We start from the raw sequence: 22,371 nt of genomic DNA, 5'->3' as shown, positions 1-22,371 counted from the left end.
AAGTAGAAGAAGGAAGCTGCCCAATTAGTATATGTGAGCAAAGGGTTGGATTCCAACAGGAACACTTATCCAAAATAGCACTTTGGCAATGGAAGTTTAAGTTTTTGAATGAAATATTCAAAGTGTTACAATGAACAAGGATAAAGAAACTAACACCTACACGTTTCCCTTTTTTCTCCTATTCAGACAGCCAATGGTAGAAAAAGAGAGGCAGAAGCCTTTCAGAGTCCCTGCACAAGGCATAACAAGGAACTAGGAGGCTGAGAAAAGGTTTTCCTGATGCTGTCTTTAACCATATGAACTGGAGAAATCTCCCCTCAGACTGTACTACAAAGAGAGTAAAAAGACATCTCTTTGCAAACACCTGGCATGAAGACAGAAGGAATAAAGAAGACAACTGTTGCACTGCTGGTCCCTCTACAACAACAGGATGAAGAGACATAATAGCAGGGGCTCCTGAAAGCCATGCGGTTGAAAAGCAGGGGTCTGATGTGAAGCGGTAATTGAAAGGGAAGAACTTAAAAAATGACTTCACTAAAATGGGAGTCCTAGTTAGTGTAATTCATGGTTACACCATGTAAGTTATATTTATACTCTATAGTTTGTATTTTGGTACAACAGGCAATCAGTGTTTCAAATTATGATCATACAAATGGTCAACAGTCTCATGGTCAAATGGCTAGTTTGACAGAACAACATATATATTTGCTTGTAATGGCTAATTTGCAGAGTAATATACATATCTACATAAAATTTTAAAAAATCCACACACAAAACTTCATACCTAAATAGAAAAAGAGAAAGAGAGAGAGAGAGAGAGAGAGAGAGAGAGAGAGAGAGAGAGAGAGAGAGAGAGGGGCCTTCCTCAACACTGTTACAATAGGAGCAAAGTAACTTATTTCTTCTGACTGTCAACAAGGAAAGATTTTAAGGGACCTTATGGCCATAAACAAAAGAACTCCATAAATAATTTTAGCCAGTACATGTAGCAAAAGTTAAGTAAAAGTATTCAGACAGAAAAACGTGTTTTTTTCCAGTTGACACTGTCTCTCTAAATTCCTGCAGACTGTGTGAATCCAGCACTGATGGAAGGAAGAAACTGCAGCTAGGGCGTAGCACAATATGGGAGGAATAGAGCTGATTACATTATATTTCCTTCCCAAAATGTAGTCCCACAAGACCTCTCTGTCTGTGCACCAAGGACATTTTTTTTTATTTAATAAGTACCTGGTGAAACAAATTAACTTTTCTCCAGTGTACAACTATCTGTTATGGAGTTACAGTCTATGGCCTTCTGCAGCTTGTAAAGCTTTGAAAGCTAGAGATGCACATGACTGGATAAGACCCTTAATTTATCATTCTATATATCTGATATCATCTTATATCTTGTCAAGTAGATAAAGATAATCTGAATAGTCTAAGTGGAAACTATTACTAGTTACTAAGTTTAACAGGGTATAACTAAGGCCCTGATCCTGCAACATTCACTCGCATGAGTAACCCTTACATGAGTAGTTCCAGTGACCCAATGGAGCCACTCTTATGAGTAAAGGGTTGTATTACATTTCACATCACCACTGAGAAGTGAAATTTTATTACTGAGTATTAATAAAGCACTTTCAAAGTTTGCTATGTATGCGCACACAATCACACAGAACTAGACTGCACTTTAATAATTAGTTCTGTAGAAGGTGCAGGACACAACTGTACTGCCCAGGAGGGGTCCCAATTAAATAATTTCCTGAGCTCTTGTTCCACAAGGTAATAGAGAATACTAACCCCCTACATGTCTGTGCCAACAGAATTGTGCCAGTTGATACATGGGGAAGAAGGTGGTCCCATCCATTCCCCACCCACCACCCAACTGTACCAGATTTGCAGTTCCTGTTTTCTCCCACACCTGTAATGGAGATGGAAGAAAGCCAGGCAAGTGCATTGAGGGGGGATGTAATATTTCTCCTGACACCTCTATGCAGCGACAGAAGGTAGGACCATGATCTAGACCACTCATCTAGCTCACAAATAGCATTTTGTATTTATATTAAAAATACTGGTGTATTCAAAGTATAAAGTTCTGCTTTAATTTTTTTAATAAATGTTATAGTGTCATACAAACTGCTTCTGTAGATTTGTGAAAGAAATTCTAATAGGGATTGGACAGCCATGGAATTTGGTTCTCTAACATTCAAATTCTATCTATAAAAACAGATTAATAGAGAATTGCTACTATAATATAAAACTACCTTGCACTCTTGGAAAACCCATTCTTGAGGTCCTTCTGTACGTAGTTTTTGAATATACTGAAACATGTGCAAAATTATATCTTCAACGTGCACTGAAAAACAAAGATTACACACTTTAAAAATTCATTGTATTCTGCATCTTAAACAATGTCTTCACCTAAAAATAGACTAAAAAAATTACGAAAAAACGTCTTCAACCTTGGTTAATTAGGACTTAATTCAACAAGGTATTGAAGTATGTGCATGGTGAAATGAAATGAGGCATGTGTTTAAGTACCTTATTGAACCAAAGCTTTATTTTCTATATAATACTTTAAACATATTAATTTTTCTCTGTGCAGATAAGCATTATTATTTCAATACAGATTTATATAGTACGGACCATCTAGCATGTACAGTGTAACAGCTTATTATATTTGGAGAGAAACTAATATCAAACATTTCTTTTGTGAAATGATCTTATTCAATACACATTTACAGTTGGTTTCTCACTCCTTGGTAAACAACACGCCTGTCAACTTATTAAGAGGATCAATATCTAGAACACTTTCATGGGGCACAGTCAATGTACAAAAATGTATCAGTTTGTAAGTTATTAATATAATTAGACTCTTTGGATAAGACAATAAAAGCCAGAGTGCATCTTGCTTTTTAATAGAGGAGACTGAAAAACAATTCTTCACTTACAAAGCCCTTCCTCTGTCAGGTCCACATTAATGATGAAGAACATGAAACCTCTAGCACCTTCTTTCTGTCCTCCAACCAGAGTATTTACCCAGCCTATGAAATTAAGAAGAAAATATATTTCAAAAAAAGTGTGTTGATTTATGCTGTTTCTCTAAATGTTTTTGGTGATAGTAATTTATATATACACAATATGCACTCTGAAAAAAACATGTGTGTCAAACAACTTATATGCGGAGTACCTATTTCATAGATAGGTTAAAAGAAGGATTAAATACACACAATATTATCAGAAGGTGAAGAGGATATGTGTATGTAAACTGTAGTCCCCTTGCCAGTTTGGGGCTTCAGAGAAGTAGCTCACAGGAGCTCCCACAGACACTATCCCATTCATGGAGAGATCCCGGCAGTTTGCCCCAGCTGATGTGGAAGATGTCCGGTGATATTGACAGTGGCTGATGGCTACTGGCGTTACCATCGAGTCAAGAAGACAGCATGCTTCTCCCATTGTACTGACCAGGAAGAAAATCAACTACTGGACACCCAACAAGAGGACTATTCTGCCCAATACATGATGTCATGAGTGGATGATTTTGGATTGTCTGACTGGGTACAAATGGCATTTAAACTGTGTCTATTACTAGATTCCAATGGTGGTAGAGTTCAAGGAGAAAATTGCCTTCATTTGTCCACTAGATTCTACCAGTTCAAGCACATGCCCCAAGATATCCCAGGTGCCTCAGCCACATTCCAGGGACTGATGGAGAAGGCAGAGAGAGACTGATGGCAGTCTTGGTATAGCTTGATGACTTGGTTGTATTCAACAGCACCCTAGAGAAGCATGAAATTTGGCTCATGAAAGTCCATGATCAGCTAAAAGAGAATGGGTTGAAACTATAAATAGTAGGGCTATCGATTAATCGCAGTTAACTCATGCAATTAACTCAAAAAAAATTAATCACGATTAATCACAGTTTTAATCACACTGTTAAACAATAGAATACTAATTGAAATATATTAAATATTTTGGATGTTTTTCTACATTTTCATATATATTGTATTCTGTGTTGTAATTGAAATCAATATGTATATTATTTTTATTACAAATATTTGCATTGTAAAAATGATAAACTAAAGAAATAGTATTTTTCAATTAATCTCATACAAGTACTGTACTGCAATCTTTTTGTCATGACAAAGTACAACTTACAAATGTAGATTTTTTTTGGTTACATAACTGCACTCAAAAACAAAACAATGTAAAACTTGAGCGCCTACAAGTCCACTCAGTCCGACTTCTTGTTCAGCCAACCGCTAAGACAAACAAGTTTGTTTACATTTACAGGAGATAATACTGCATGGAAGCATGTCCTCTGGAATGGTGGCTGAAGCACGAAGGGCCATATGAATGTTTAGCATATCTGGCACGTAAATACCTTGCAATAAGCCTTACATCCTACACACAAATGCCAGTCTTAGTGGGCATGAAGCCGTGCTTTACCAGGAGCATCCAGAAGGGTAACATTGTATAGCCATTTGCTAGCCAAAGACAGTTAGACTCTGAGCAATGGTATGCTGCTCACAAGTTGGAGATCCTTGTGCTCAAGTGAGCAATGGTAGAAAAGTTTCATGACTAGTTCTATGGGGTGAAATTCCAAGTCGGAATAGATAACCTGCTGATCTATGCACTCACTACCGCAAAACTGGGTGCAATAGGATAAAGTTGCGTGTCTGAGTTAACAATATATGACTTAAGCCTGAAGTACCGTCCTGGAAATATAAACATTAGTGCAGACACTCTGTCATGTGTAGACCACAACAGAATATGAACCCTTAACAGAACTGCCTGAGAAAAGTGACTGGACTGAGGCGTGATTGAGTGTTTAGTTGTTGTATAGACATATCCAAGAGGAGAGCCCCTCTGATTACTATTACTAGTGTAGGAGCAACAGAACTAGTCTGTATGGACCTTCTCTCTTTGGAAACAGACTAAGAATATTGGGAATACTTTGGTTATCACTGACCACTTCACAAGGTATGCTTCTGCAAGCTTACCTCAAAAAGTATCAACTTGCCAACATATTGTAGGAAGAATATGCCAATGTATTGTGCATTATTGGTTACCTACCAGAATTCACAGATCAAGGATGAAATTTTGAAAGTTGCCTCATCAAGAGCTGCTACACCTCGTAAGGGTAAAAAAAAAAAAAAAAAAAAAAAAAAGGAACTACCCCTTATCACCGACAGGGCGACCTTCAGAAGGAGAGGTTAAACTGCATGCTGTTAAAACATGTTGGGTACATGGGACTCTCATCAGAAACACAATCAAAGTCAATATCTGATATTGTATATACCTACAATTATACGCATAATGAAGCCACTGGACACTCACCTTAGCTTCTAATGTTTGGTCAATAAGCTATCTACCTATAAAACTTTGTTTTGACATTTCTGCAAGTGGACTCCTACTCGGAGCAGTAAAGGCATGTCAGCATACATGGACTTTACTGCAGAGGCCTAAAAGAGTGTCCTTTTATCACTGCTACCAAAACATCCTTCAATCCTAGATCTGTCCTCTAAATCCAACATTCAGGTGCTCAGTCAGCTGTGGTAGGGAAGTGCAGGCTGGTGAAGTAAACATACGCATGAGGAATAGCTTCTGGTTGTATCCCCAACTGGCAAATATTATGCCCTATGTTGGCAGTTGTGGGATGCCCCTTAAAGATTACTATCTGGCCCACGGCCCTCACTTCAGATGGAGACACATCAGTTCAGTATACTACTTTCAACAGACTACCCGTCTAAAAGAACAACTTCAAGAGACATACCAACAGGTCACTTCTGCTGCACAACAGAACAATCATAGTAACAAAGCACTCTATGGCCCCCAGGCCAGAGACCAAGCATTGCATACAAAAGACTGAGTCCTCATCAGAAACCTGCACATTTCTGGGACACACAAAACTGCAGAAAAGTGGAAGTGAGCCACACATAGTCAAAGACTAGCAGGCCAGGCATCTTTTCTATCAACTCAAGCTATAGAAAGGAATGGGTCCCTCTACTATCCTGCATAGAAGTCATATCCTGACAATAGGATATTTGGTGAAGATACCAGTCAGGACCCTCCTCACTTTCATCTATTACCACACAACAGATAATAGATCGACAATGCCCTCATATTATCATCCCTTGCAACCCCCACTGGTCCTAAGATGGGTCACAGAGCTCCTTAAAGAGAAGGAATAAGAGGCTACACCACCCTTGACAATCAAGGGTGCCCCAGAAGAGACACAGGAAAAAAAATACTCCTTCTGAGAAAGCAATATGTATAATTACTATAAGGGAAATATCAATGTCTATATTTCTTTGCAGTTGTTTTGGGCATGAACTTGTATTCTGGTGGTAATGGATATCTCAGTGGTATACACTGTAGGCATGGATGGTATTCAGTAAAATGGTTTTCCAGTTAATCATTTGGCTAAACTTCAATAAAAATGATATGTACAGAAAGTTACCAATCACAGTAAAATGGGATCCAAGAAACAATAGTTTCAGTATTTGAGGTTCTCTTTGGAAGCAAACAGACAAAAAGGAAGACCTAAGAAATACCTTAGAATTAAGATTTAATTTATTTTGGATTTCTGATATTTAAGCTTTTAATTCTCAGAGGTCAACCTGAAGTGAAATATTGCTCCAAGGCTTAATGGCATATTAAATGCACTACTTTTAACAGTTCACTTCCAATAGGCTTACCTTTAGCTTTGAGTTCTGATAAAAGACTTCCTGGACCTTCATGCCCAATGAGATGACCAAGGTAATGACCAGGGTTTGATTTATAGTATTTCTGAAGGTCTGGTATTGGAAATGTGACATAAAGATTTCTAATGTCCTTAATAGGTACCACTTTGTAAAGTTGCTAGAAGTAAAAATAAAACATTCCATTAATTCTGCTATGTCCTCTTTTCAGGAGCACATATTATACCCTTCTACACACATTGTTAACTACATACACACCTATACCATACAAAAAACGAACAAACCCCAAAACATTTACTTAGGGTACATCTACACTTACCTGCCGGTTCGACGCGGAGAGTTCGACTTTTTGGAGTTCGAACTATCGCGTCTGATCTAGACGCGATAGTTCGAACTCCGGAAGCGCCGCGGTCGACTCCAGTACTCCACCTCGGCAGAAGGAGTTGGCGGAGTCGACGGGGGAGCCGCGGAGTTCGACCCCGCCGCGTCTGGACAGGTGAGTTGTTCGAATTAGGGTACTTCGAATTCAGCTACGCTATTCACGTAGCTGAATTTGCGTACCCTAATTCGAACCCCCTTCTTAGTGTAGACCAGGCCTTAGAGTTAAGGCTACTTATGTGCATTTCTTATGAACACAATTGTTAAAAATTCAAAAACAAATTAACCAACATTTACAATCATAACAATCTCAACTCACAAGCCTTAGCCATATTTGGAATCTTCACTTCTCAATTTCTCTCAATCACATTCAAATGCACAATTTTAACTATGACCTTAGCTAGATTAAGCTGTATTGTCTGTAGACACCTGTAGTAGTAGTTGTAGTAAAGTGTATGATGGTGTTATTTCTACATAGAAAAAGTAGGAAAACAGAGTTAAGGTCTTCAGAGAACGTATACCAGAAAGTCTCACAACTTACCCGAAGATGTTCTTCTTGGAAAGGATGTTCAGGAAATTCTGGTAATGGAACATTTTTGTTCTCTACTTCTGAAAATAGCTTCACTACCAAATCGGTCAGCTCATCCAAGGATTCTAAAAGAGAATAATTAGAAACAGCACAATCATTTTCAGAATATTCCAGCAATCTGAGACTTATTATTTTTCTAAAAGAAATATGTAATTACAAGGTTGGATTTAATGCCTCTCCCACCACCACCACCACGTGGAGAGAGGGAATATATTCTGAGATTTATTTTTATTACTTATAGATAAGGTTTTGTGCTTTATAAACAAGATCTCAACTGTGGTTAAAATAAATTCCAAACTAAAAAAATCTTTAAGTTGAAGTTAAGACTGCCAAGAACAGTTCAAGAGAAGACATATCAACCGTATAAACACATACAAACATTAAAAACTATTAACATGTAAAAAGCATAATTAACAAGAAATCCAGTATATCAATGCTCAGCACTGCCCCGTGTGCCTTATGCCCTTCCAGAGTGTGAGTTTAATTGCCAAAACTCAAACAGTGGAAAACCAGAAAATACAGAGTTAAAGTGATATTTCCACTCCTACCCTATGGAGTCCCTCAGGGAGATCACAACACCTTACTCCTCAGCCCCTGCCAAGCAGCAGCAAACCTCCTGGATCAATGGTGCTTCACAGAGCACAGTGAGAGTCTGCTGGACAGTATGAATAGGAGCGCAAAGAACATGGCAATTTGGTTGGTGAGGGGAAAGGAACTATTAAATTCCCAGTTCTATTGCCATCCCCACAAGGCAAAGTTTTCAAATGTTTTTGTTTTGGTCTTTCCTTGTAATGTTAACCTTTTTATTTATTAAACTTTCACATTCTAGAAGGGCATGAGGAGCACTGGGCATCTAAAACCTTAACTCCATGGTAAAGTTTTTTTGAATGTGAATTTTCCTTGTTTTTCTGATAAAGTGGTGGTGAAGGGGCAGCTTACGGCACTCCTTCCAGCACCTCAGTTACCAGATGGAGGTACTGCCACACGGGTAAGGGGACTCCTAGACTGTGTATTGCTTTCAAGGCTCAGTAGATCAGTGCATTTTAGATTGGCCCTTGGTATCAGACACTAGAGGAGTTCAGAGGCCAGAGAGAATACATTTTTATGTGGCTATTGCCCATAGTTTTTAGCTGGATCTACAGATCCAACCTGCATAAACTTAAATCACGGGAGTCAACCAAGGATGGAGAGTTGAACTTATGGTCACTGACACTGCAGATCAGTATCACGCAGCATAAGCTACCAGCTGAGTTGGTCAATAGGTTAATCACTCAGCATCTCTCTTACAGAACTTGCCCATGAGGAGCCTAAGCACTGAGCTGAGCACGAGACTAAGCAATTTTCCTGATCTCAGCTCCCATCCAGTCTCAGTATTATGTGCCTACAGGATGCATTGAACCTACTTATTTTCAGATCCCCAAATCAGCAATCTGTGTCTGTAGTATGCATCAAGCATGCCCATTCTCAGCTCTCCGGTCCTGTTTCATACTATGTACCTGTGGCATGCGCAGAGTATATCCTATCTCAGCTACCCTGTTTTCAGTGCTGTATGCCTGATTCTAAAGCACTCTAAAAATTAAAGCTCATTTGAGGAAGGGACTTTATCCTGGGAACCCCGCAACGCACTGAGTCTAAATTTGCACCTTGTACTCTGACATGGCATAGCCATTTTCAAAGCAATCTGCATGTGCTTTTTGGAGAACTCTGAAAAATAAAAGCAGGTCATTTCAGGTGCAGTATCTCAGAAACCTTTTGATTAGATGAACCCAAATTTATACCTCAAACTGTATCCCATACTCTCAACTGGTATATACCACATTTCAAGATGACCTGAACGTTTCTGAGAGTTTTAGAACACATTGAAACTGACATGCTGTGTTTCAATGTCTGGTTTGCATCAGCCTTATGCACCCTGAGCACTGATAGAACCAGGAAGAAATGGCAGTAACTTTTTTAAGATTGCACTGTGAAACTGGTTCACTAGCTGAGATCAGGGGAAGTCCATTGTTGTCATTTTCATGAGAATCCTGCCTACAGATTTTTACCTAACTGTGGGCAAAAAAAAGAAAAGGTTATAAGAATTAGTGAATTTTCAAATGAGGTGTTTCAGGAATCTCTTCACCCACTGACTCCAAATTTGTACCATTAATTCTATCTCTGGCCCTGATGTGGTACAGCAATTTAAGAAAATTAAGGTTATATAAGTAAAGTGACACAAACCTTAACATTTAATTCATGTACACAGACTATTAAAAACACACTCACAATAACCAGCACCCAAACAAACTTCCTATAACTCTGTCACTGCTTTTGTGTTAGTATTTTAGGGTTCAATCCAGCTTCTTGAGTAATGAGACTTGGCTGCAATCTTACATAATTTTATAACATAAATTTAGATATTTGAATATATGTTTATATTTGTTCCGCAGCACTAACTTGAGGGTTCATTATGCCATGAATACTTCCTTTTTTACTGCAATAGATATTTTTATCATCAGGTATAAAATTTATGTTTAGTCTATGTTCATAGAAGAGTCTTATCTCTAATGATATTCACCTAATTAAGGTGGAATTAATGGACTTACTAATTAAGATACAAAGAAGAATGAAGAAACCGATACAAGGTGGGAATTAAAGCAGCAGGCTACAACTTTATTAAACACATGGATGTGGTGATGGGGAGTGGTGATATTAACGGGGTCCACTGCAAGGTTAACTGCCCTTTAGCCACACAATCACATAGAGTGAGGATCAGCCCCCTTGCCTAGGTCGGCCCTTACTAAGACAGAATTCAACACTGCTATGGAGTCTACCCACAAAAGGGGAGAGAGACTACAGAAGAGGGGTGCCTGAGTCTGCAAAAGAATCAAGATCTCCTTGTACTGAACAGAACAATGGGGACATGCCAGCCACCTCCTTGGTCCTATGCTTGGGTTTACCTAGGAGTTGGTCCCCTAAAGCCTTTTTTATCCACACCAGACACCAGCCCTGATTTATTACCTTCATTAATTTCTCTCTTCTGTTCTATTTTAAATTCCTATCTAATATTCTTTTTAACCTTAAAAACCAGGCTTCCAGGATGCTCCGAGGAAGCATAAAAGCTTATCAGATGCCAAGCCAATTCTGCCCAGCAAAAAAATAAAAAAGGATTCCTTCTTGACCTCAAAAAAGATGATTTAGTCACACTCAAAGCAAGCCTAAAAACAGCTCTGATAGGTACAATAGTACTGTTAAAGGTAACCTGCAAAAAAAATAAAATAAAAAAATATTAAGGGCTTTAATTATTTATGGTTATGCTTTGCTTTCGTATAAAAAGTTTTTTCCACTCCCACTCCAAAAATATTTTTCCTTATGCTTGCTTTAACACAGAAATATCTAGTCCGGTTTTCCTAGGCCTGCTCTACATTACAGTTCGGTTGACATAAGACAGCTTATGTTGATCTAACTCTGTAAGCATTTACACTAAAATGTAGCTCCCACCAATCTAAGTCTCCCATTTCATAGACTTAACTCCACCTCCACGAGAGGAGTAGCACTTAAGTCAAGTTAGTTAGGGTGACACAGTGTCCATGTAGACACTGCGTTACTTACATCAACTGTTGACTATCAGTCCTGCGTGGGGCTCACAGCTGGAGCCTGGCCTGATCCAGCAGTTCATACTTGCACAAAACTCCCATTAAGTAATACATAATAATAATAATAATAATAATAATAATAATACCACCTAGCTCTTTTACAGTGCTTTTCATCAGAAAATTGTAAAGTGCTTTAAATGGAAGTCAGTATTTTAGAGATGGGGAAACTGAGGCACACAAAGGTGAAGTGACTTGCCCCTGGTCATCCAGCAGAACAGTGGAGGGGGGTAATAGAACACAGGCAATTCGGTGGGCCTAAGGTTATAATTCCACAAGCATAGTTAGTCAATTAATTTTGTAACTTGAATTTCATATTAAAAAGATAGAAAAAGGCGAGGTGCCACAGAGGTTGATGATAAAAAAGCAGATGGAAAAAAAGACAACTAAGGGGGGATATGATAGAGGTCTATAAAATCATGACTGGTGTGGAGAAAGTAAATAAGGAAGTGTTATTTACTCCTTCTCAGACCACAAAAACTAGGGATCACCAAATGAAATGAATAGGCAGCAGGTTTAAAATCAAACAAAAGGAAGTATTGCTTCACACAACTCACAGTCAACCTGTGGAAAGAGGATGCTGTGAAGGCCAAGACTAACAGGGTTCAAAAAAGAACTAGGTAAGTTCAGGGAGGATGGGTTCATCAATGGCTATTAGCCAGGATGGGCAGAGATGGAAACAATGTTCTGAAGTGTCCCTTGCCTCTGTTTGCCAGAAGCTGGGAATGGGCGACAGGGGATGGATCACTTAATGATTACCTGTTCTGTTCATTCCCTCTGAAGCATCTGGCATTGTCCACTGTTAGAAGACAGGTTACTGGGCTAGATGGTCCATTGGTCTGACACAGTATGGCCATTCTTATGTTCTTATAATAGCATATACTCTTAGGGTATGGCTACACTTGCAAATTTGCAGCGCTGCAGCAGGGTGTGAAAAAACACCCTCTGCAGCGCTGCAAATTGCGGCGCTACAAAGCGCCAGTGTAGTCAAAGCCCCAGCGCTAGGAGCGCGGCTCCCAGCGCTGTCCGTTATTCCCCACAGGGAGGTGGAGTATGGACAGCGCTGGGAGAGCTTTCTCCCAGCGCTGGCGCTTTGACTACACTTAGCGCTTCAAAGCGCTGCCGCGGGAGCGCTGCCGCGGCAGCGCTTTGAAGCGCTAATGTAGCCATAGTATACGTAGCCCTGATTTAGGAATGTTCTTAAACATGCAAATAGTCCCAATGAAGTTAGTGGGACTACTCATATGTTTAAGATAAGGAAGGTACACAAGCACATGCAGTAACTGGGATGTACAAGTCATCATACGGTATGTTTATGTTCCATGCAATGTTCAATGTCATTGCCATAGCAATTTATTTTTTCTCAGAAGTATTTTCTAAAAGTAATTAGACAGTTAATCCTACTGTTCTTCTTTAACTCTTCTTTAAAGCATGAGTATTACCAAATTATGTTACATAAGAGACAATTTTTAAAAAAAAATCTATCAAATTCCATGATTTTAAAAATTAATAATTTATTTCACATATTTGGAAGTTTGAAATTGAAATATCTGCTTATTGAATTTGGTCTGATCATGTATGCATCCCCTGTTATATTATTGTAGTGTGGCTCATGAATGCTGGTCTCCCAGTATATTTAAAAGTTTTTCAACACATTGTTATTAAGCTTCTTGAAACCCTCACAAAAAATATGGTCCTGATCTAGCTGGTGTTGAGCATCTGCAACTTTAACTGACTTAATTTAGAATCTTGCGTGCACAGCACTCCTGAAATAAAGGCTTCTAATCTAATTTCTAAATTTCCATAAAACAAATATCTAGATTAAACTTTGGCCGTTCTATATTTGATTATAGGTCATTGTAGAATTACACAAATATGCATCAGAGAAAAATCAAATTATGCAAAGTATTTTCAGACTAGATCTGCTAAACTGCTTGTGGTAAATTTCTAAAAATATATTTATATAAATTGTAAACACCTCTCTTATCTGAGGCACAAGTACTCCTTTATCATGGAGCATTCCATAGCAAGTTTTAGGATTGGAAAAAATATCAAAAAAATTCTGCACAGATTAACACACGCTGAACTGTACAGGCAATGAGTATCCTCACTGACTTCAATGGGACTGTTCACAGTGCATAAAATTAAGCACATCTTTACAGGATTGGGACCCTAGCCTCCTTTGTTTAAACGCCTGGAGAAAAAAGTCTTAGCTGATTTAAGTATGTCTTATTTTCTTCCATAAGAATTCAAATAATAAATGTAAAAATCATATTCAGCTAACCAAGAAACTACCATTAAAAGTTTGGCACTCACCCCGTCCTAGGACACAAATAGCCATTAAATTTGATGAATAATAAGTAGAATGGAACTTCAACAGCTCTTGTCTTACATCTATTCCTTCTCTAGTTGGTCTAGTTTCCAAAGTGAATTTGTTCCCTGTAATACAAAAGAAAAATCATGAAGATATTTATTGCTGGACATACAAACACATTATATGAATTTACAAACTGAAAACCCTGTCTGATGACCCTGTGTTCTAGGTGCACGTACAAGCTTTTTTTTGTTTGTATTTGTTTTTTAAATAAAAGTACATACCAAAAAAATCAGATTGGATCAATATCAGCTAATCTCATCAGGACCAATCAACTCTTCCATCCTCAACCCACTCCTTTCTTGAAAGGCTGGGAAAATAGATAACTTTGCAGTAAAACTTACAGGTCAGACTGACTCTTTCAGAGAAAGGAAAATTCCCTTTTAAATAATCACTGCTATTGATTTTTGAAGGTGTCACATTAATGCACTGATGGCAACTTTTACTGTAAGAAAATATTTAGGTTTGTAGTTAAAGCAGCAGTCTTGTCTGGTGCAAGAGTAAGGGGACACTAGAAAAAAGTCAGATTTTGTGAAAAGCAAGCTGATCAGAGTTGGATTTTAGTCCATTCCACTTCACTTAGTAATCTTTTGTTGTGTTCATGTGGCTGTAAAAGAAACATTCTAGAAATTTGATAGGGTACCAACTCTAAGACTATTTTTACATTACAGCCAAACAACAAAGAATTCAGAAAAAAGGAGCACTCAATAAGAACATAAGAGTGTAGAAGCAATAGGGTGGAGAGAGATAATAACACAGGATATGCAACAGCAAGAAGGATAAACATGCTATTAAACAAATCTCCAACACAGGTAGCAATTAACATACATCACCAAGGCAATAAGTAAACACCAGGCATAGTATAAACTTACACCAGAAGTTGCAGGTACATAGTTTCAAGTCTTCAGCCAACCAAGAACCACAGGTATCCAGTACACAAAGTCTTCATGAAATGATTTATTACTTTTATTTTAAAAGTTATATTTGAAATTGAAGTAAAAAGAGCATACGAGCACATAAATATAGTTCTTTAACATTATTTGTTTTTAAAATGTTTGGTTGTTTCCTTTTCCTGATCTCCCTCTACCTCTGCTAAGCAGAGCACAGATGTCAGGAACTTACTGGCCTTTATAGAACTCAGCCTGAAGCCAGAATGTAAAAGTACATGTTCCAAAGATTCACCTAAATATTTAAGTCTATCATTTCCATTCCCACAGAAATGGGCAATGGATTGCCAAAAAGAGGGCAAGGTACCAGATGATTATTTTATAAAAATTGTGCTGCTAGGATATATACAAGTGCCAGAAAGTGTCTGGGGTATATAGGTGGGCGGGCAGAGCACCAGACAGTGCTTGATGTCTGGGAGAGGTGGGTGGGGGAAGAGTGCTGGAAGGTATGTGGAGTCAGGGGAGGGAGTTGAATCGCTGACAGATACCTGGGGCTGCTGGATTAGGTGGGCAATGAGTGTATGGGGGTTACTGGGGACTGAACGGTGGATACTAGGAGGAAAGCTGGTGGGCTGACTGTCTATCCAGCATGAGAAGCAGCTCAAGGAGTCTCTGCTTGGCTGATGGCAGAATAGGTTACAAAATGACCCGTGGTGGCCTGAAGTAGGAATTACAGCCATTCCTGCAGCCCAGCAGAATGCATAACATCTCAACTGCAGACAGGGCTGTCACATGTGTGCATCGTGCAAAGTGTAAGACATCTGGCAACCCTCTGTGTAATTAAAAAAAATAAATCACAAATTAAGGCTTTATTTTTTCAACTAGTATCTACAAAAGGTCCTCTTTAAAAATACCTGATTACAGAATTGGGGCCTAAAATAACGCTATACATATTGAGAATTATCAGCTAAGTATTATTACTATTGAATCTGAATATATTTCAGGCACCCTTTCTAGAAAAACATCTGTAATCCTGACCAGCCAAAAATCCCCACAGCTAGCTTTGGATATGACAGTTGCATAAGGCAGAAATATTTCAAAAGAAACTCTTCTAACATGCAAAAAATGTCTTCTGAAACTTTCCTGGATACCTCTGGCACAGGGATTTTAAATTATTCCATCCCGCCCCATCAGCACAGTACTGATTCATGACCACCAAACCCTGGCTCACTGAGATTACAGAAGCTGTTTCTTCCTTATTAGAAATTAATCCACAGACACTGGATTTTCTCCCAGGGATCATCAGATAGGTAACCTGCAACACTTTCCTTAGATTTTTTCTCTATACATTTTTAAAACAATTTCTCACTTCAGAGAGTCCTTCCTTAGTAGGAGAAAGTCAACATGTCCTCATCTAAATGATTTTACCACTTTAGGATGCTAGAGCCAATTAGCCAGACACTGCATCTATTAATCAGCCTGAGAACCCTTCTGAAAGCCTTACATCCAAATGTTAAATATTAACTGAGAATCCAAGGAAATTATCATCAACTGTAATAATGTTCTTTCTGTTCTCTTCAGCTGTTAAAGGGCACCTAAGGAGCAACAAACCCTGTAAAAGCCATTTAGCCACCCGATCAGTGTATTTATCCAAGGCCTCACTTTTCTTAGCCATCTATCACTGTTGCCCACTGTGATGTATGCTCTAGGTTTTGTCTTGATGCTCACATCCATTAATTGCGCCAGTGCTTTCCTGTGCTTTACTTAACCTGATTTACCACAAACCTCAGTTCGTCCTCCCAATGCAACAGTTTTTAGCAAAACGCTATTTGGCTGCTGGCAATTTAAATATTCTTTATCCAATTTCTCTCTCTCTCTCACAATGATTTACAGTCCCAACTTGGGAGACTCACTTCCAGTCATTACAAAAGAATCGTTTACGGCTGAAATCATCATCATAAAGGCTGTCTCATCACCAAACTCCTAGTCTTGTATCAGTTTGTTCCATTTGTTTTGTCCAGCTCTTTTTTTTTTAATCTATTGTGTGAAAGATGTAATGAAACATCACAAACAAACATTTATGGAGGAAAAAAGGAAATTGTTTCCAGTCCTATCTTCACCAGTTTTACATAAACAGTCTCAGCCTGGATTTTATGCAAAACTTTAACTGGGCATTTTTGCGCCTGGGGAGAGCAAGCATATTTGCACCCTCTACCATTTTTTTCCCATCTTCTTCCACCCCTGCAGCTGCCGCACTTGTCCCACCCTGGTTACAGCCCTGATCTTATGTCAGCTCTAATAGATGGGTGATTCTATTCTAACAAACCTGTTCCAAATTTACTGAAGGGATGATTAGGATTTCCAGTAGCTTTCTCCAACTGAAACAATCGCCAGGCATCATTCATTAAATTCTTTTCATGCTCGGAATCAACAGCATTCACCTCCCTTTCCTTGCAGCTCTCATCAAACAGAGGGCATAGGAAAAACTGGGCAAACCTAAAAGAAAATTTTACAAATTTACACAACTAAAATGTAAACCTTTTCCAAGACAGGATTATTGCACATAAAAAACAAAACAACAACAAAAACTAACCCCCAAACCATGAAGTCTGAAAACTCATGTAATGTTTTAATTTGTTGTCATTAAGAGTATAAGACTAGAACCTCAGAACTCCTGAAACCAGTCCTGGCTTTGCCACAGACTTGCTGTGTGGTTTTAGTCAAATCACTTAATCTCCCTCCTCCTCAGTTTCTCCATCTGTAAAATATCAACAATGACTTACTTACCATAGAAGAGTGTTGTGAGAATCCAACACTCTTGTTAATACAGTGCAGTGCATCCATGGAGGATGTCAAATGTTTATTTTTTAATATTTATTGAAGGTTATATAAATGTTATACAGACTTATGCAAACCTAAGTAAAACCAAACAAAATATATAAACCTTGATCTGTACACAATGCCATAAATGATATTTATATATCACATTATAATCACTCACTATAAATGCATTTCCTATAACTGATGCAACTCAGCCCATAAAATAATTTCAATCTTTCATTTTATCATTCATTTAATAACCAAGATGTTCATACCATGCTACTTTTGTCATTTCTATCAAAAAAATCTAACTATTCACCATCATGTGATCTTTATTATAGCCCTAGAGGCCCCAACAGAGCTCAGAGTCCCATTGTATTAGGCATCATTCAAACACATAATAAATAAGGCTCCGTATTTGTCACAGAGGTCATGGAAGTCACCATTCTGTGACTTTCCGTGATCTCTGTGACTTCTGCAGCAGCTGGTGTGCATTGCCCAGGGGCCACCTGAGCAGCTCGGGCAGCCCTTGGGCCAGTCACACCGGGTGCTGCTGGGGCAGTCTCGCGTCCCCCCGCCCCCCAGCAGCAGGAGTTTGGGTGTGGAGGGGGCTCAGGACTGGGGGTTGGGGTGTGGGGCAGTGCTTACCTGGTGGAGAGTTCCCCAGAAGGGCGACAGCAACTCCCACTTCCTTCAGCTCCTAGCTCTACTTGCTGCCTCTGCCCACAGGCAACGCCCCCATAGCTCCTATTGGCCGTGGTTCCCAGTCAATGGGAGATGCAGAACTGGAGCTTGGGGCGGAGTAGAGGCAGCACATGGAGCTAGGGTAGCCACTTCCCAGGAGCCAGGTGGGGAACCTGCCCCAGCCCTACTAGCCCCCCACTTGCAGGGTGCCCCCCCGGACACCCTCCCTTCCCAGCACCTGCAACGCTCTCTAGAGATAGATAGATATATAAAAATTATGGACAGCTCAAGGGCTGTGAATTTTTCTTTACTGTCCATGACCAGTCCATCACTTCTACTAAAATACTTATGACTAAAATGTAGCCTTAATAATAAGAGAGAGTCCCTGCCCAAAAAAGCTTACAGTCTAAAACAGACAAAAGGTAGGAGAAAGGAAATAATATTGTCTCCGTTTTATAGATAGGAAAATTGAGGCAAAGAAGGCCTGACTCAAAGCCTATTAAAGGTAATGGAAAGACTCCTACTGAATTCAATCAAGCTTTGGATCACATCTTAAATGATTTGCCCAAGATCATATGGAAAATCCATGCCTTAAACACAAGTCAACCCTTAACAGTCAGTGCTACCAACCCCACCTATAATACAAGACATCATTCTGTCAGCAAGAGTTCAACATATAATTATGATTTTGTTTGAGATATCACAAATATCAACCAAAAAAAAAAACCCTCAGAAAAATAGAGGTAACAGAAATCTGTTTACCTGTCCAATGCACCTTCCAGATGTTCATGTGACACATCAAAGTAATAATTGGTGTGTTCTCCACTGGTGAAAGCATTTGAACTTCCTGCATGCTCACTAAGAAACTGACTGTACTCATTCTCTTTTGGGTACTTCTTGGTTCCCAAGAACAACATATGTTCACAAAAATGGCTGAGCCCAGCAATGTTTGGGGGGTCTGATAATGATCCTGTGGAGAAAAATACACATTAAAGAAGTCATATTATAACATGTATAGCTACATCTCTGAAGTGTGTAGATATGAAAAAGTCTAGACACTGATTTGTAACACACATCTTTCCTACAAGCTATAGTATGTGTAAAGAGAAATATCTTAGACTTTTCAGATCTCGGAAAAGATTGCTTTTCTGTTACTGTAAGAGTCAGAAGCAGATTAACTGCCTTTGTTTTTCCACCCAGGCACTACCGTAGCCTGGCCCAAAGTGCCTGTTTCTTCCTTTTATGTCCACACTCTAAGGGCTTGTCTACATGGGAACACACTCAGGAACGTTATGATTAACTTTACATCTTTAGTTAATTCACGTGCATAAATTTAAGACCATTTAAAATCATGTGTGGATGCTCTCATTCAGAAGAAAAGTGACTTAATTCTCTGAAATCCTCCAGATAAAGCCACTTTACTTCTGGATGGGAGCATCCACACGATGGTTAAAGGAACTTTAATTTATGCACATGAACTTCACACCTTTAGTTAATTCACCTTAATAAATCCTGAGTGTTCCTGTGTAGACAAAACACTGCCATATCAGAGATTAAGGTTTTCCTCTTGGCACATTATGCTGCTTTTCTTGCCCATACTCATTACAATAAACATGCATGAAACAAAAATCTAGAATGGTAGATAAAGCAAGACAGAATGATTTCTCCATCCTTTTTTTTTTTGTTAAATGGCAGAATGTGGAATTATATGGTTAAAATTACAAGTCTGACTACTGACTAAGCATGTGTTACATCAGGAAAATTTAACTAGCTTTAATAATTTCTAACAGGATTTATGGAGAAATAAAACTGGCACTCCCAATAACAGAAGGTTGTGCAACCTGCTGAAAACAAACAACTCCTGTAAATGCTACCATATTTTGTGCTATGTACCATCGGTTTATTTGCAACTAAAATATTGAAATTGGTGGCACACTGAAAGTAGGTCAGATTCCTTTTCCTCACAAAAACATACTGCATTTATTATTTGCAATGCAAAGCCAGTGGAATAGAATACAAAATGAATTAAATACCTATGTGTACATCAAGTGCTGCTGAAGACTTATCTGTGGTGGGGTCGCAGATGAGCATTGCTTTGATGCCATTTTCCAGTTCTAGTCCACGATATTCTCGCTTATCCTCAGGTGATTTGATAATTTTGTTTGCAATTCTCTTAATAGCTGGATTGCTCATTTTGTTATGGGTATTCTTCTGAAGCCTGGAAGGAAATAAATATAAATTAGGAATTTGAATTTCTACTAAGTAACTAACTAACTAACTATCTCAAAGGATAAATTGTGAGGAAAACCTAATTCCCTGTGCAGAACCCTTAAAACCTGTCCTGTATGCCGAATTGTCGTCCAGATTCAGAGAGATGCTGAGCATCTGCAACTCCCACTAAAATCAGAATATTTCATAGGGGAGTTGATCACATCATTGAATCTATGGTCACTTCCACTCTCACAGTAATTAAAAATTAATAACTTAGCATCAAAGATACATGTCAGCCACCCTATTCAACTATAATAAAAAAAATTAAAGGCTACAATGAATTCAATCTATAGAAAAATATTTTAAATCTCTTTGTATTTATATTAAAATTTTACAAAAATCTACACTTAAAGTCAAAAGAAAAACATGAAATAATAATAGGTATGTTTACTATCATGAAGACTACTACTATGCGATCATAGATTGCCTTTCATCGTAGGATCTCAAAGCACTTTTCCAAAAGTGTGTTAACTTAATTTTACAGATGGGAAAACACAGGCAGGGAAGGGTCAAATACTTGCCCAAGGTTTCACAGTAAATCACTGGCAAACTGAGGAACAGATCCAACCTTTCCTGTTCCCCAGGTTCCTCTAATTCAACTGCCTCGGTTCTTAAAAACTACTTTTAGAGTTCACTAGTTCTAGAGATAGAGTAAGAAAGCCTCTGGGTGTGGCAGCAACATTTTGAAATGTTTAACACCAAGTGAGATTCTGGAATAACATTCTCTTATTATTTTAAATTTTAGGTAAACTGCCAAAATAAAAACACGAGACATCTCAATCGTGAATCTTGATTTTTTAAAAAGTGTTTAATTTTATTTGAAACCACATACTTCTTAAGAAAAGCAATCCGAGAAATGGGAAATGAGAGAGTAATATCTGAAGCCAGCCACCGTGCAGCCAGGTAGTAAATTTCCACATGTAACTCTGCCAACGAATCTTAATCCTGCTTTACAAGATTAACGTTTCAGTGAAGGACATTTCCTAAGAGAGAATGATCAAACAAACAACATTGTTGTCTGTGGCACAACATATTGGTAAGTGACCACCAGAGAGACTGGTTAATAGCTAGAGAACTATACTCACTTGGGAGCTAAACCAGATTTGAGACTAAGCCTCCAAATATGATGAGCTTGTGTAATAAATCTTTGTTTATGGTAAAAACTGCTGTAAGTACAGTTCCATCAGAAGTACAATATATGCTATTTCAAGGGTTTGATAGTATTGCTGCTCCTGTTTTCAACTCACATTGGGCATCACAAAAACAAAAGCCAAATTCATTTATTTTCAGAAGCTTTAAGACTGTATAGTGTAAGGCACTGAAATGACTAATGACTATAATTAATATATTTTATATAGAGAATATTATTATGTAGCTCCCCACACATTTACTGTGGAATGTCTTCAATCATGACATTTATTAGGCGAAATACCATTTGGCTTATAAAAAACAATGTTTTAACTAGCTTTCTTGTGATCTGTGCATACCAACTGATTTTTTTAGAATGTTAACAGACTTCAGAAGTGAAGCTCTGGAGATGAAAATTAGAGTGCTTATTTACATAAAATACCACTAAAGGGAAGACAATTTAAAAGTTCCCCTTTCTACAGCCATATTGCTATAGAAAAATGGTATAGGTCATCATTCATCTAGATTACCTCCCTTCCACAGAATGGTGATGGCCACCTTGGCACCAGCTACATGTGTAATTTACACCACTGGGGTAATAAATATCGTGGGTAGCTGATGATGATACTATGAGCATCACAATGAGGTGAATGTTAACACCTCCAGAATCAGAAGGATTCAAATGCTCTTAGGCTTTCCAGAACAAAGCCTTTACTGTATGTTTCTAAGAACGAGGAGTCCTTGTGGCACCTTAGAGACTAACAAATTTATTTGGGCATAAGCTTTCGTGGGATATAACCCACTTCATTAGATGCATGGAGTGGAAAATACAATAAGCAGGTATAAATATACAGCCCACGAAAAGTGTGGGTCAGTGTTAACGAGGCCAATTCAATCAAAGTGGATATGGCCCATCCCTCTGTTG

General features: G+C 38.5%; 1 protein-coding gene across 4 annotated transcripts in view; it reads right to left on the bottom strand.

Annotated features, from left to right (window-relative positions):
- IDE (insulin degrading enzyme) overlaps window positions 1-22,371 on the bottom strand; it is an 89,717-nt gene that overhangs the window by 54,365 nt on the left and 12,981 nt on the right. For 2 of the 4 annotated variants that reach the window (XM_045023292.1, XM_045023293.1), the window contains exons 2-9: window positions 20,081-20,265; window positions 18,810-19,017; window positions 16,870-17,039; window positions 13,599-13,721; window positions 7,603-7,715; window positions 6,681-6,843; window positions 2,931-3,023; window positions 2,244-2,335 (exon numbers count right to left, since the gene is read on the bottom strand). In XM_045023292.1, the coding sequence (XP_044879227.1) occupies window positions 2,244-2,335; window positions 2,931-3,023; window positions 6,681-6,843; window positions 7,603-7,715; window positions 13,599-13,721; window positions 16,870-17,039; window positions 18,810-19,017; window positions 20,081-20,265 (1,147 nt within the window). Of the gene's footprint in view, window positions 1-2,243; window positions 2,336-2,930; window positions 3,024-6,680; window positions 6,844-7,602; window positions 7,716-13,598; window positions 13,722-16,869; window positions 17,040-18,809; window positions 19,018-20,080; window positions 20,266-21,150; window positions 21,302-21,976; window positions 22,033-22,371 lie in introns of those variants that run through there. The other 2 variants (XM_045023294.1, XM_045023295.1) reach the window with 2 other exon arrangements.

The sequence above is a fragment of the Mauremys mutica genome, chromosome 7 (genome assembly GCF_020497125.1).
Source record: "Mauremys mutica isolate MM-2020 ecotype Southern chromosome 7, ASM2049712v1, whole genome shotgun sequence".
Classification (NCBI taxonomy): Eukaryota; Metazoa; Chordata; order Testudines; family Geoemydidae; genus Mauremys; species Mauremys mutica.
Note: the sequence above shows the minus strand (reverse complement) of the source record. Positions and strands in the feature narration are given on the sequence as shown.